This window comes from Falco cherrug, chromosome W (genome assembly GCF_023634085.1).
Source record: "Falco cherrug isolate bFalChe1 chromosome W, bFalChe1.pri, whole genome shotgun sequence".
Classification (NCBI taxonomy): domain Eukaryota; kingdom Metazoa; phylum Chordata; class Aves; order Falconiformes; family Falconidae; genus Falco; species Falco cherrug.
In genome coordinates, this window is record NC_073719.1 from 8,250,487 (window position 1) to 8,267,185 (window position 16,699).

The 16,699-nt window shown below is 43.6% G+C and overlaps 1 protein-coding gene and 1 long non-coding RNA gene across 3 annotated transcripts in view; both read left to right on the plus strand.

Annotated features, from left to right (window-relative positions):
- The first annotated feature begins 2,550 nt into the window (after positions 1–2,550).
- LOC129734586 (uncharacterized) lies at positions 2,551–14,405 on the plus strand. Its single transcript, XR_008730120.1, has 2 exons — positions 2,551–2,886; positions 9,329–14,405. It is a non-coding gene; the product is annotated as an uncharacterized LOC129734586 (long non-coding RNA).
- Positions 14,406–15,169: 764 nt separating this feature from the next.
- Positions 15,170–16,699, plus strand: part of LOC129734581 (secretory carrier-associated membrane protein 1-like) — a 71,696-nt gene continuing 70,166 nt past the window's right edge. For both annotated transcript variants that reach the window (XM_055698209.1, XM_055698211.1), the window contains exon 1: positions 15,170–15,406. In XM_055698209.1, coding sequence (XP_055554184.1) covers positions 15,350–15,406 — 57 coding nt within the window. In that variant the 5' untranslated portion in view covers positions 15,170–15,349. The remainder of the gene's footprint in view (positions 15,407–16,699) is intronic.

Sequence of the window (16,699 nt, forward strand, 5' to 3'; positions counted from 1 at the left end):
CCTTGAGGCAATTATTGCTTTCTTTACTGATCCATGCAAAATCAATTCTCTTGTACATGTGGGATTTTTCCTGACTTGTTGATAAAACATCACATTCGCAATGACTGCCAGTGTCAGGATCAGAGTAATGATATATGTACAGCCATTAAAATACATAAAAGTGATAACATTCTGAGTCACCCTTTGACAAATCCTTGACAGCGTGCCTCAAACTTAGTCTATGATTACTACATAGGGAAAAAAACTCACATTTGAATACCAAAAATTTAAAAGGCCAGTTTCACTCTCGTAGCAATTTCTTTTAGGTAGGCTACAGGCTAACCTGTCTCAAACCTCTCTTTTTGCATTTAAAAGAAAATTTAAATAATTTCATTAGAAAGCATGTAAAGAAATCCAGAATTCATTGGTTTTAAAAGTGTTGCATCAATGTAGACCATTACTTTTCAATATCAAGCAATACAGGATTTCAGATTTTAATGATAGCTCTGAACTAGAGGTTCTTCAGTGCTTCAAACAGCTGTTCCCACTTATTTGCATAAGTCAGACTGGGTTCTTCAAAGTGCAGTGTCAGCATTTCTTAGGAAGTATTTGAAAAGTCTTTGGAACAGTTCAAAATGGTTGAACATTTCCAAGAAGCTCTTTCAATGTGTCCACCTGTTACCTTGTAGACATACACTTAGTTATATTTTATATATTTAGGTAAAAACAAACTAACAGTTAAAGAATGAAGTTATAACTTAGGGATAGATACTAACTCAGGAGAAACATGGTATACATGGTATTCAAGGACTGTTTAGATTATATATAAAGTCTACTTAATTTATGGCCCTATTATTCACAGATAAAACTTAGGAAGTAAGTGAATAGCTGCCAGTGTTACAGATAAGGAACCTCTCAGGGTTACAGACTTGCTCAACCAAGGACATACATGTTCTTAACAAGAAGTTGGCAAGATAAGCAAGAACTCTGGTGTCCTCAGGTGACACATTGTGGATAACTGGCTAGCTGAAAAGGGTCACATAGACATAGTCCAGCTGGCTGGACAAAAATGCACATCGCTCTCAGCTTATCTGAAGTAAAGCAAAATACACTGTCTTTGGCTGTCCTTGTTACACAGTAACAGGAAGATTTTGGTGGGAAAAGAATGTTGCAGGTGGGAACAGATGACTACAGAAGAGAAACAAGGGGCGGGCTTGGTATTTAGGCAACTAACCAATAATGAGCTTAACTTTTGTAATATGTATGAGCTAATTATAACAAGGCATAAAAGGTGACTGTAAGAGACAATAAACGAAGTCTGCTGATCACTCATATTGAGCGACTGTGTCTTCCCTCCGTCGCGACAACACATAACCATAAAAGGACAAAATGAGTAGGGATATTTTTCCCCAAGTGACCGCTGAAGGTCCTCTGAGACCCCCACACAGGCATAGAAGTCTGCTTGCTCAGCAGAATGAATATGTATTAGATAGCCAGAATAATTGTATTAGATAGGTGGAATGCTGTAACTTTTGTATACAAATATCCAGTAAACAATACCTAGTAGGTGTGCTTGATTTGTGGAAATCTTCCACCTTTCACCTTGTGCAGAATAAAACAATATCTCCTCTGTAAACATACTTTGTGTGTATTTTGTATTGAAAGTAACACATCCAATTAAGCAGGATTGTGTGACCATGGTTCAAAGCCATACCTACATACAGCCCTTGTTGAACCTCTGTACAAGACATCTGAGAAACCAAACACTTGGCATGCTATTTATCATGCCAACAGGAGAAGGGAATAAGGGAGAAAATATGTATTTTACCAAATAAGTCTCAAATATGAAAGCTTTGTCGTTACGTTTGCATGTGCATTTCACTTTCCAGACAAGGCAGGCTGTCCTGACCCATTCTGAGGGGCAGGATGGAGGAAAGGAGAGGCCATGCACCTCCTCCCCTTGGGTACCATCTGCAAAGTACTGACATGCGGAATTAAACTTTATAAATCAGGATACGTTATAAAGAAGGTATGTTTAATTCACCGGTGGGTATCAGGGTGGATAATTCCAAAAGTACCTGCTGCCTCCACTTCTTTGTACACATTTGATTTAAAGTATACATTCATACATATTCAATAGATGCCTGAGAATAGGTTGGGTTAGGATAATTAGTCTACTGAGAAGTCATTAACATAAGTTTCCGCCCATTTGCACTTGCGCACTGTCTCCTGGTGGGGGTCGTTGTCTTGAGTTTCTTCAAAACAAAAAAACAGGACAGATTGCATGTAGAGGGATTTTTAAAGGACCGAGGACATATGTTACCATTGTCGGGGTTGGACAACCCAGGCCTGTTAGTTGAAGCTGCAGAGCAACTTTAAATTGTCCTTGAAACAAGCAGGGTGAGAAAGAAAACAAGCTATGCACAAACAAGAAGCCAGGTGCAGAGCAAGTCCTGGGAACCGCGGAATCAACACACTCTCATTGGCACACTGATCAGGCGCCTGCAGCATGCTCACCGATCAGCGACACTGACGGTCATGTGGCCAGAAACTCTTATCCAACCACCTGTGTGTAAAGTCGGGTGAGTGGTCGATTTAAGTTATAAATATGACCTGTTTGTTTAATAAAGTGAGCACGGCATGTAGCCATATTGGTGTGATTGTCGTTTCTTGGCCGACTCTCCACGGGGGACCCTCTTCATCTGGTGCCCTAACAGGGACCCATTTAGTCGCTTAAACGCGGTTTAGCTTAAATGCTGTTCACTTAAATGCGGCAGTCTCTGTGCATCGGACCCGAAGGGAAGTTGTCCGATTAGGGAGCTGGAGGTCGGAGGCGGGCGGAACCTGGAAGGCGAAAAGCGGAGTCCAGAGTTCGGTGTAGAGCTGCAGATGGCACCCCCGCCGGAGGTAAGACCGCGTTGAGTAAATCACGGCAGGGCTCCCCGCTGAATTCCTCTCTGTGTGGGGAGGGGAGGGGAGGGGGGGGCACTAAGGAAGACCGCGACGGGTGTGGCGGGGCTCTCCACTGATATCCTTTCTGTGAGAGGGCGGAGCTCTGAGGAAGACCGCAATTGAATTAGACGCGGCAATTAAACTGTTAATTAGCATCCTCTTTAAGAGAGGGGAGAGTATTAAAGAAACAGAAGAGGAGACACTAGTTCACTGGGCACGAAAAAAGGATAAGATTTCTGAGCCCGCGTTATTGTTTAGTATTACGGAATGATGTGGGAAATTGCCTCTGGGATACTACGATCAAGGGAGGTAAAGAAGGAAAAGATGCTAAAGCGTTAGGAGCTACGTGGTGCTCTTTAATTAACACTCTGGAAACTATGAAGGCGGGAAAAAAAATAGCGGCAGCAGCTATAGAAGCGTTGGGGGGAGATGTGGTAGAAAAGCCAATAGAGCAGAAGGGTGATTCGCCTAAGCCTTCTCTCTTGGCTACATTTTTCGGAGTTGGGCACACTCATCCTATGAAGGGTATGTCAGCCTCTGCGTGTTCAACAGTGCAGGAGTTTTTAGATAAGACAGCGGACAAACCGGAAGTTACTCCTCGGGGGTCTGTTGTAACTGAGCTGAAACCGGAAGAGGCTGTTGAGCCTCCCCAGGAAGGAGGAGCAGCAAGTAATGCTGCGCCAATCGGAGCTGTGGGTGGAGGAAGACCAAAACGGAGGGTGGCTACAGCTCGTAGGTCAAATCAGGGAGGGCAAAAGCGCTGTCTGATGTCGTATCCTCCTCTTCCTGAAACATCATCAGACGAATTTGAGGAGGAAGGAGGGGAGAAGCTTTGTGATAACAATACAGAGAAAACCTTACAGGAGGTAATAGATAAATTAAGAAACCTGGAAAAGCGAGTTGAAATGAACCTGCCTACTACTTCAATACCTGTAGTTCCTCCAGTTAGCCCGACTACACCTCTGATGCTGAACTCGAGAAAAGATCCAATACTACAGCGTTGGTCTGGTGGTGTTCGTGATGCTGTTTTGGAAGGTGACTGGCAGGTGACTAGCTCATTGGCTTGTCCAGTAGTGGTTAATAATCTGGATGCACATAACTGGGACATGATTTATGAAAGGTTAATGATCAGATTTTAGCAATGGGAATGTTGCAACCTGGTCTTCCAACTCCTACAACGATCCCTCAGAATTGGCAAATTGTCGTGATAGACTTCAAAGACTGTTTCTTCACGATTCCCTTACATCCTGATGACACGCAAAGATTTGCATTCACTCCGCCATCAATAAACCGTGCCGCTCTGGCTAAACGGTATGAATGGGTTGTCTTACACAAGGAATGAAGAACTCTCCTACGATGTGTCAGACTTTTGTAGATCGGGCACTTGTTCCGGTACGACAACGTTCGCCTCACGTCCTGATCTATCATTATATGGACGATATTTTATTGGCTGCTGAACAAGGGATTTCAGATGGTCAAATGAAATGGCTTGTTGACCACCTTCTATCATGTGGTTTGATTGCGACGCCTGAGAAGGTTTAACATTCGGCCCCATGGAAATATTTGGGCTGGCTCATCTCGGATGCTCAGACCCAACCACAGAAGGTAACTCTTACTACACAAATAACTACTCTGCATGATGCTCAAAGGCTTTTAGAAGACCTACAGTGGGTTCGTAATATAGTTGGCCTCACTAACGATGATTTGCAACCGTTCCGATCCTGCTTGCATGGCACCGAAGCCAACAGCCCTCGAACTTGTTCACCAGAACAGTGGGCTGCCCTAGAAGTTGTGTCCCGCAAGATTCAGACTGGCTGGTGTGGTCGCCGAATGGCGAATCATCCATTATCTTTTTTGGTTTGTAATGCTGCCACTTCACCTTTTGCCCTTATTTTGCAATGGCAAAAGAAAAAGGGGGAAAATACAGCGAGTGTTTTAGAGTGGTTGTTTTTGCCATTGCAACCCAGACATCTTATTTTAAGTCGTCCTGAAGCAGTAGCGGCCTTGGTGAGAAAAGGAAGAGACAGGATTGTTGAAATTGATGGGACTGAACCGGCAGATATCAATATTCCAGTCCGTGGGTGTCGCGACGGAGGGAAGACACAGTCACACAATATGAGTGATCAGCAGACTTCGTTTATTGTCTCTTACAGTCACCTTTTATGCCTTCTTATAATTAGCTCATACATATTACAAAAGTTAAGCTCATTATTGGTTAGTTGCCTAAATACCAAGCCTGCCCCTAGTTTCTCTTCTGTAGTTTTCTGTTCCCACCTGCAACATTCTTTACCACCGAAATCTTCCTGTTACTGTGTAACAAGGACAGCCAAAGACAGTGTATTTTGCTTTACTTCAGATAAGCTGAGAGCGATGTGCATTTTTGTCCAGCCAGCTGGACTATGTCTATGAGACCTTTTTCAGCTAGCCAGTTATCCACAATTCCCCCGTTTTTATTTTGGGCGACACAGGCTTGGTTGAACATTTTCAATAACAGCGTTTTAACACAGGAAAATACACAGCCAACTTATAAAACCTCAGTTCAGAAGTATAATTCCAGAAATACTTGAAAAATAAAGTTAGCTTGAAGCTTTAATTTAGATGCTCTTTCTGTTCCAGTGATATAAAAAGTTTAAAAACTTCAAAGGTAATTTTAAAGTTCTGAACATGGACTAATGCAAGCTCAAAACCCAAAAAGAAACCAAACTGGTGTTTGACTAGGAATATTTGCAAATATTTTAGTGAAAAATCCCTGACCATTAACAATTTTCTGTCCAAATAACAACTGCCCTTATGCAACCAACCAGTCCATACATTTTCTGAAGAATACCTCATTGATATCAAAGAATTAACAAAGGGAAGAAATTAGTTCTGAGCTATATACATTCATAAGTGGATTTTTCAATAGTTACATACAGATTTACACACTAAGCCATAATGGCTTGTAGGTGATACACACAAGAAGAGTACGTTGCTTATCTGTCTGAATGTCTATGCTAAATTTGACAACTATGCCACAAGCCAAGCCTACATGGGTGCTGTGTGTTATGCACGTTCCTTAACAAACAGAAGTATAATAGACAAATTCCCAAGATCTAGTCCCCAACCTAATTATATTATTTTGTAGCCAATTAAGGAAAATAACACAAATGTGCATATCTACATGTGCACACACCTTTTAGTTCAGAACCAATCTGTGATAAAAGGCCTTAGCCTTATGGCATCATCGAATCTTAACGAGTACAGTAATTAAAAATGCAGTCTTACTGTAAGGGCGATTTATGCTGACATTCCCTCAAATGCTACACGTGAGTATTTCTCACTCAACTGCCTCAAGTTAAAATAGTAGTATTTGTTAATATGTATTAAAAAATCATTAATTCTCTACAATAGCAGTTGACTTCCATAACACTATGTAAGCAAAAGAGGCTTAAGATGGGTTTTCTGAATACTAACAACTTATTTTAGACTGTCTAAACTCAGGTCTTGAAAGATTTCACTCTGCCAGACATAGAAACACTGTTGCACTCCAGTTGTGATATCCCTTTTCCCAAGTTGTCACATGCACATCTCGCTCAAGCAACATTATTGTTAAAGTTTCTCTCTGCTACATAAAAGCATATTGCACTTGTAGATATAAAAGACAGCACCCTTACTTAGATTATTACCTTATTCCCTCATAACTCTTAGTATCTCTGATTTCATCACTTCAAAAATTCACCAGAAGCAGATAAAACCACAGCCTCAGACTAAACTACACCTTAACTGCTGATTCAAATAAAGGCATTCTCTTCAGATATGCCTAATGCTTACAAATAATTTTGGCTGGTTTTGATCAAAAACTATTATTACAATAATGATCAAAAATAATAATCCCATTTGCAAAATGCCTTTAAGCCAGCCTCCTAGTCCCAACCAATTTCCACATTCAGAATACAGCATAAATACAGAATACAGAATAAATTATCTCCATCAAGGCAAAAAGGCTTCTCTTTAAGCACAGAGATGTTTGCTAGTTCAAGGCAGAAACCCATTTCTTGTAGGGGACATCTGAAGCACTTTTTTTTGTGGGTTTGTAATCGATTCCGTATTTTTCCTTGAGAAGCTTAAGCTGTTCCTCTTGTTTCAGGAGTGTTTCCAACTCTGATGTGTCGAATAGGTCCGTATTTCCCAAAAATATCACACATTTCCTCCGCTGTGATTTTATACGGCAGGTTCCGAATATAAAGGATCCGATTGACCTCTGGGGGCAGCCAGATGTTAGCTTGCTTGGCCGCTTGCATCGCCATGGCGCCGATCGGAGGGGGGGGGGGTGCCGCCTTGGAGAGAAACCGTGGCCGGGAAGGGGCCTGCCGGGCCGCGCCACCGCTCGCCGCTGCCGCGGGGGTCCCAGATGCTATCCCATACGCTAATAACCCGGGTAATTCCTTTTTACAATCTATGTCCCGAACGCTCCGCTTTTCTAAAAAGCATATGAGCGAATCATACGTTGCTTGTCTCTCCACACCTTCGTCAGCGCTGTTGCAGCCTTTGCGAGACTTCGGCGACGCGTGGCTGGCAGGACCCTCTGTAGGTGCTCCCGGGCGCGGGGACTGTGCCCTTCCGCCTCCTGCGCTGCTTTCAGGACCGGTACCCGAATCTCCGTCGAACCGTGGCTTGCAGGTTCAGCCCTCTCTAGGGTCCCTGTTTGGGCGCCATTTGTCGCGACGGAGGGAAGACACAGTCACTCAATATGAGTGATCAGCAGACTTCGTTTATTCTACCTTACAGTCACCTTTTATGCCTTCTTATAGTTAGCTCATACATATTACAAAAGTTAAGCTCATTATTGGTTAGTTGCCTAAATACCAAGCCCGCCCCTAGTTTCTCTTCTGTAGTCATCTGTTCCCACCTGCAACATTCTTTTCCCACTGAAATCTTCCTGTTACTGTGTAACAAGGACAGCCAAAGACAGTGTATTTTGCTTTACTTCAGATAAGCTGAGAGCGATGTGCATTTTTGTCCAGCCAGCTGGACTATGTCTATGAGACCTTTTTCAGCTAGCCAGTTATCCACATGTGGGGATGTTTATGAGTGGCTCCTGAGACATTCAACAGCCATACAGGAAGCCTTGATGGGTTATACAGGTGTTGTACACAACAACCGGCCAAAAGGAGCTCTCTGGAAGATGTTAGAACATTACCAGTGGATTGCGAGACCGTTATGCTCAAAAAGACCAGTTGAAGGGCCAACGGTGTTCACAGATGCAGGACGAAAGATGAAGAAGGCTGCGTGTGTTTGGCAATCCGATATTCAGTGGCAGAAACACACGATCACCGGTGAACCAGGGGACAACCTTCAAACCTTAGAACTGAAAGCAGTGTGTTGGGCATTGGGAAGCTGGAACAATATACCTGTAAACATAGTATCAGACTCATTGTACGTAGTTGGTGTAGTACAGCGCATTGAAGATGCCTTGTTGAGAGAGACAAAGAACCAACATCTTGGTGACATGTTTATACAACTGCGTAGCACTCTTCGACAGAGAAAACATGAATTTTGTATTATGCATATTAGAAGTCATCAGTGGACCACTCGGTTGGGAGAAGGTTATGCTAGAGCTGATGAAGCAGTCAGCTGTCTGGCAATAACTCCTCCAACAAAGAAGTTTGAAGAAGCTTGTAACAGCCACGAGATGTTTCATCAGAATGCAAAGTCTTTACATCGACAGTATCAAATACTAATAGCAGATGCAAAGGGTATTGTCCGCTCCTGTCCTCCATGTAGTCATCATGGACCTGGTTTAGGGGTGGGCACTAACCCAAAAGGTCTGAAGGCACTTCAGGTTTGGCAAATGGATGTAACACATGTACCTGACTTTGGGAAGCTTAAGTATGTGCATGTCACAATTGACACCTATTCTCATTTTATATGGGCCACTGCACAAACCGGTGAAAAGGCATTACATGTGGAGAGACACTTAATGTCTTGTTTGGCTGTCATGGGAGTACCTGTAGAAATAAAGACAGGCAATGGCACAGCGTATAGTAGCCAATGAGTTGCTAGGTTTATGACAACTTGGGGAATTAAACATGTTAAAGGGATTCGTCACTCCCCAACGGGGCAAGCAGTTATTGAAAGGGCAAACCGTACCCTGAAGGATTGTCTTCAGAGACAGAAAGTCTCGCAGGACATCGATGTAACTAAATGGGTGACTAATAAGTTGTTTACATAAACTATCTGTCTCTTACGGAGGATAGAGCGGGACCACCTGTTGTTATACATTGCCCAACAGCACGAGGGAACCAAACAACTACAGTTCCTGGTTTTAATGTTTTGTATAAAAATATGGCTTCAGGTATATGGGAAGGACCTAATCTGGTGTTATTTATCGGTAGAGGCTCTTTTTGTATCTCCACAGATAAAGGACCTATATGGGTCCCTACTAAGTTTGTGCGACCTGTATGTCAAGATCAGAAGACGGAAGAGAAGACTCAAAGCGAGCAGACAGAATAAACTGTCTATGTTGTAAGGGATGTAAACCATGGGTATTATGCCAATGTATGCTATGTGGGGTAAAACAGTTCTGTAAGCCAAAGCTTAAATGTAAATGGTGTAAAAAGTGTATGTGTTTGATTAGTAACCGGGCATGAAGCAAGAGAAAACATATGACTAGTGTAATACCATGCTGATTGGAGACAGTATACATCAACAGAATCTATGAAAGCACAGATTTGTGGGGTGGAATGTAGTAAAAAAAAAAAAAAAAAAAAAAAAAGTGGAAATTGCAGGAGTAAACATGATTGAGTGGTGGACTTGGTTTACGGTCTTGATGAATTTTTTACCCATTGACAAAGTATTTTTGACATCTTGCCTAGGACAAACATATGGGTGACTGAGGATAACTGGCTAGCTGAAAAAGTTCACATAGACATAGTCCAGCTGGCTGGACAAAAATGCACATCGCTCTCAGCTTATCTGAAGTAAAGCAAAATACACTGTCTTTGGCTGTCCTTGTTACACAATAACAGGAAGATCGCGGTGGGAAAAGAATGTTGCAGGTGGGAACAGATAACTACAGAAGAGAAACTAGGGGCGGGCTTGGTATTTAGGCAACTAACCAATAATGAGCTTAACTTTTGTAATATGTATGAGCTAATTATAACAAGGCATAAAAGGTGACTGTAAGGTAGAATAAACGAAGTCTGCTGATCACTCATATTGAGTGACTGTGTCTTCCCTCTGTCGTGACAAATGGCGCCCAAACAGGGACCCTAGAGAGGGCTGAACCTGCAAGCCACGGTTCGACGGAGATTCGGGTACCGGTCCTGAAAGCAGCGCAGGAGGCGGAAGGGCACAGTCCCCGCGCCCGGGAGCACCTACAGAGGGTCCCGCCGGCCACGCGTCGCCGAAGTCTCGCAAAGGCTGCAACAGCGCTGACGAAGGTATGGAGAGACAAGCGACGTACGATTCGCTCATATGCTTTTTAGAAAAGCGGAGCGTTCGGGACATAGATTGTAAAAAGGCATTACCCGGGTTATTAGCGTATGGGATAGCATCCGGGACCCCCGCGGCAGTGGCGAGCGGCAGCGCACGGCCCAGCAGGCCCCTTCCCGGCCGCGGTTTCTCTCCAAGGCAGCACCCCCCCTGCCCCGATCAGCGCCATGGCGATGCAAGCGGCCAAGCGAGCTAACATCTGGCTGCCCCCAGAGGTCAATCGGATCCTTTATATTCGGAACCTGCCGTATAAAATCACAGCGGAGGAAATGTATGATATTTTTGGGAAATACGGACCTATTCGACACATCAGAGTTGGAAACACTCCTGAAACAAGAGGAACAGCTTAAGCTTCTCAAGGGAAAAAACGGAATTGATTACAAACCCACCAAAAAAAGTGCTTCAGATGTCCCCTACAAGAAATGGGTTTCTGCCTTGACCTAGCAAACATCTCTGTGCTTAAAGAGAAGCCTTTTTGCCTTGATGGAGATAATTTATTCTGTATTCTGTATTTATGCTGTATTCTGAATGTGGAAATTGGTTGGGACTAGGAGGCTGGCTTAAAGGCATTTTGCAAACGGGATTATTATTTTTGATCATTATTGTAATAATAGTTTTTTGATCAAAACCAGCCAAAATTATTTGTAAGCATTAGGCATATCTGAAGAGAATGCCTTTATTTGAATCAGCAGTTAAGGTGTAGTTTAGTCTGAGGCTGTGGTTTTATCTGCTTCTGGTGAATTTTTGAAGTGATGAAATCAGAGATACTAAGAGTTATGAGGGAATAAGGTAATAATCTAAGTAAGGGTGCTGTCTTTTATATCTACAAGTGCAATATGCTTTTATGTAGCAGAGAGAAACTTTAACAATAACGTTGCTTGAGCGAGATGTGCATGTGACAACTTGGGAAAAGGGATATCACAACTGGAGTGCAACAGTGTTTCTATGTCTGGCAGAGTGAAATCTTTCAAGACCTGAGTTTAGACAGTCTAAAATAAGTTGTTAGTATTCAGAAAACCCATCTTAAGCCTCTTTTGCTTACATAGTGTTATGGAAGTCAACTGCTATTGTAGAGAATTAATGATTTTTTAATACATATTAACAAATACTACTATTTTAACTTGAGGCAGTTGAGTGAGAAATACTCACGTGTAGCATTTGAGGGAATGTCAGCATAAATCGCCCTTACAGTAAGACTGCATTTTTAATTACTGTACTCGTTAAGATTCGATGATGCCATAAGGCTAAGGCCTTTTATCACAGATTGGTTCTGAACTAAAAGGTGTGTGCACATGTAGATATGCACATTTGTGTTATTTTCCTTAATTGGCTACAAAATAATATAATTAGGTTGGGGACTAGATCTTGGGAATTTGTCTATTATACTTCTGTTTGTTAAGGAACGTGCATAACATACAGCACCCATGTGGGCTTGGCTTGTGGCATAGTTGTCAAATTTAGCATAGACATTCAGACAGATAAGCAACGTACTCTTCTTGTGTGTATCACCTACAAGCCATTATGGCTTAGTGTGTAAATCTGTATGTAACTATTGAAAAATCCACTTATGAATGTATATAGCTCAGAACTAATTTCTTCCCTTTGTTAATTCTTTGATATCAATGAGGTATTCTTCAGAAAATGTATGGACTGGTTGGTTGCATAAGGGCAGTTGTTATTTGGACAGAAAATTGTTAATGGTCAGGGATTTTTCACTAAAATATTTGCAAATATTCCTAGTCAAACACCAGTTTGGTTTCTTTTTGGGTTTTGAGCTTGCATTAGTCCAGGTTCAGAACTTTAAAATTACCTTTGAAGTTTTTAAACTTTTTATATCACTGGAACAGAAAGAGCATCTAAATTAAAGCTTCAAGCTAACTTTATTTTTCAAGTATTTCAGGAATTATACTTCTGAACTGAGGTTTTATAAGTTGGCTGTGTATTTTCCTGTGTTAAAACACTGTTATTGAAAATGGTCAACCAAGCCTATGTCGCCCAAAATAAAAACGGGGGAATTGTGGTTAACTGGCTAGCTGAAAAAGGTCTCATAGACATAGTCCAGCTGGCTGGACAAAAATGCACATCGCTCTCAGCTTATCTGAAGTAAAGCAAAATACACTGTCTTTGGCTGTCCTTGTTACACAATAACAGGAAGATTTTGGTGGGAAAAGAATGTTGCAGGTGGGAACAGATGACTACAGAAGAGAAACTAGGGGCGGGCTTGGTATTTAGGCAACTAACCAATAATGAGCTTAACTTTTGTAATATGTATGAGCTAATTATAAGAAGGCATAAAAGGTGACTGTAAGAGACAATAAAGGAAGTCTGCTGATCACTCATATTGAGCGACTGTGTCTTCCCTCCGTCGTGACAGGTGACATGGCAAATATCACGGGAGTAAGAAACTTTTGTTTAAGTCTACAACAGGCAGACAACCCCTTCAGAACTTGTTTAATTGGTATTCCCCTGCAAGAGAATGAAACAAGTTTTGATGTTTTTTGGAATGTTAGAACAGTGGATCTGACTTCCAATCAGAATGGTACATGCATGAGTCCAAATGGGCAATATGTTTGGCCTTCTATGCGTAATGCAGCGTGGCAGAAGACGGTTATTGAGAATTTAAATCAGCCACATCATTTACCTTTGCAGGAATTAGACCTATTGGATAGTGTTGTACCTGTTGAGTATGTCAACGTTACTGCAACTGGTACGGCAGACTGTACCCACATGTCATCACCACTTCAACCCCTGAATGGCACTGGAGTAATTTGGTTTGGTGACCCATGGCAGTTATGGCTAACACATCAAGGTGAACGGGGGTTTTATACAGGGTTTCAAAATCTAACCGGTTCACCTAGTTGGGGTGAATTGAAATCTGGGGGTTTCCATATAGATGCATCAGGGGTTTATCATTTGCCACCGGGAGTCTTTCTGATATGTGGGGACAGAGCGTGGCCAGGGATTCCTTTGTATCAGTTGTTGGACCATGTTATTTAGGGCGTTTGACTTTGTTTGCTCCACATATGAAAATTATTGAAAATGGCTCAACAATCTCAGATCACGGAGGGTACTGTGCAGCTTTGATGAAACATGTAATGACCGAGTCGATCTACATTCAGTAACAGCAAATGTCCTAGCCTCCATATTTATGCTGGAGGCAATGGCAGCATTAAATGCTAAGAATATCCGAAGGTTAGCATGCTGGGGAGAGAAACAATTTAATCTTACATCACAGATTTTAAGTTTGTTATTGCTTGATGTAGATAGTACTAGGCATGCTACGTTACAAAATAGAGCTGCAATAGATTTTTTGTTATTAGCACATGGACACGGTTGTGAGGATTTTGAAGGGATGTGTTGTATGAACCTTTCTGATCATTCCATATCGATGCACAAGAAGTTGTCACAACTGCAGGGAAACATGAAGCATATTCTTGCTGATGATAATCCCTTTGATGAATGGTTGAGAGGATTGGGGATAACAGGTTGGTTAAAGACATTATTGATGGAAGGCATACACTTTGTTATAATCGTTGTTGTAATGTTTTTAGTTTTTAGCTGTTTATTTTCTTGTTTGAAGAAAGGTTTACCATCTATTGTGAAACAGACATGGGTTGTCCAAAAAGAAAAAGTGGGATATGTAGAGGGATTTTTAAAGGACCGAGGACATATGTTACCATTGTCCGAGTTGGACAACCCAGGCCTGTTAGTTGAAGCTGCAGAGCAACTATAAATTGTCCTGGGAACAAGCAGTGGGAGAAAGAAAACAAGCTATGCACAAACAAGAAGCCAGGTGCAGAGCAAGTCCTGGGAACCGCGGAATCAACACACTCTCATCGGCACACTCTGATCAGGCGCCTGCAGCATGCTCACCGATCAGCGGCACTGATTCCCACGTGGCCAGAGACTTTTATCCAATCACCTGTGTGTAAAGTCGGGTGAGCGGTCGGTTTAAGTTATAAATATGACCTGTTTAATAAAGTGAGCACGGCATGTAGCCATATTGGTGTGGTTGTCGTGACTTGGCCGACTCTCCACAGGGGACCCTCTTGGACTGCATACCACTGTCTTCTTATCAGTACACAGAGCATCCCAGGTACATCTTATCAGTAAAATGGAAAAAAACAAGACAGATCTAGTTTTCCTATCTCAAGGCAGAGGTGTTCGCATGCCAGTGTCTTCTATATCAGCACAGGAGCACCCCAGGTCCATCTTATTAGTACAAAGGTTACTAGGACTGGGCCTAATTTGGAAAGTCATACTGTGAAGCTCCTCTTTGTACATACAGTGAGAGTTTTAATTAATATCCTATTAATCTTGTTATTTCTAAGCTTTCTACCCTGGCCGAGCCGGCGACTCAGAGCTGCCAGGCCGGGTGCCGCTCTGTGAGGAGAGGCACCCTGTTCCCCCCCACGGCCGTTGAGAATGTACACACGTGGTTCCCCAGCTGCCTTGCTGGGTGGGAAGCCTCGAGCTTACTTCCCCGCCGCCCCCCCCCCCCGATTCCAGACTGGTGCTGACAAGCGAGGGCGGTGGGAGAGAGCCCCCCCATCTGCTCAGCCGGTGCGGCGAGGGCGACGGGCGCCTAACAGCCCTCACCGCAGCAGGTCTCCAACCCTCGCAGCCATCCCCCTCTACGGGAATGGGCTCTTCCAGCTCTCCTCCCTCCCCACCCTGGGAATGGTTCTTCCAAGCCCTGCGCGCTCTAGGAGTGGATACCTCCCTCTTTCTTCCAGAACTATTCCGCCCCCCAACCTCACTTCCGGGACAGCCATTTTAGGAGGTCGGTGTTCTGTGGCTGGTTGGTTTGGTCCTAGGCTGCAGAAGCTGGTGATATTGGCGGGGGATAGTCCAAGAGCTGGCGTGTGTGGGGAGTGCTGCAGGGCAAGAGCCGCCGCCCAGTGACTGTAGTGCCTGCCTGCCTGCCTGCCCGCCCGCCCCTGCCATGTCGGACTTCGACAGCAACCCCTTCGCTGACCCGGACCTCAACAACCCCTTCAAGGTGAGGCTGCAGACAGCGGCCGGTGGGGGGCCGCGAGCTTTCCTCGGTGCCGCGGTGGGGGCAGAGTGAGCTGCGTGGAGCCGTGGGCATCTCAGGGAGGGAGGGGCACTGGCACTACTGCGGTGGCGGGGAGGTGGGGAAGCGTTAGCGCTGCGGGGTAGCGCTGGCCTCGGGGAGGGGGGGAGTGGGGGGCTGATGGGCTAGGGGGCGCTGCTCGGCAGTGCCGGAGGCGCCTGCCTTCCGCTGGTCTGGGAAGCTTATAGGATAAGCAGCGCTTTTGGAAGCCCTAGAAACGGGCATAGCCGTTTCACAAGTTCAGGCGTCTGTGTTTCATCTTGCCTTCTATTGCTAAAATAACGCAAATTGCGTTTCAGGTGCATTATTTTGAAGGAAAAGAAAAAAAATTTTTTGATTTTGGCAGTAACTTAGTATATGCATCCATAATGCTACAACATTTTTTTTCTTCTATTTGACTGACCTAGGTAGTTAAATTTATTGAATTTACTCCCTTTTTCATCTCTTGCCTCCTCCAAGCTCCCGTCAAGCTTACCCACTTCTTTACATTATTTCTGAAGCATGCAGGGTACTGATGGTTAGGCATAAGTTCTACCCTGCATCTCAAAATGCTGTGTTATAATATATTCTACAGATTTTAGTTTTTGCACTACTGACCTGTCATACAGATGAGACTTGTTTCTTTACCTGCTGTTTTGGCTTCAGCTGTCACGATGAGTTGACCTCCTTGGATGCTTCCCCTCCTTATCTGTTCTTTCTTTGATATTTGAATCATAGAATCATATCATTTAGGTTGGAAAAGACCTTTGAGACCATAAAGTCCAACCGTTAACCCAGGACTGCTGAGTCCACCACTAAACCATGCCTCTAAGCACCATGTCTATGTTTTTTGAATACTTCCAGGGATGGTGATTCCACCATATCCCTGGACAGCCTGTTCCAATGCTTGACCACCTTTTCAGTGAATAATTTTTTCCTAATATGCAGTCTAAACCTCCCCTCGCACAACTTGAGGCCATTTCCTCTTGTCCTATAGCTTGTTACCTGGGAGAAGAGACCAACACCCACCTGCCTACAACCTCCTCTCAGGTAGTTGTAGAGAGCAATAAGGTCTCCCCTGAGCCTCCTTTTCTCCAGACTAAACTACCCCAGTTGCCTTAGATGCTCCTCATAAGACTTGTGCTCCAGACTCTTCACAGGCTTTGTTGCTCTTCTTTTGGGCGTGCTTCGGCCCCTCATTGTCTTTCTTGTAGTGAGGGGCCCCAAACTGAACGCAGT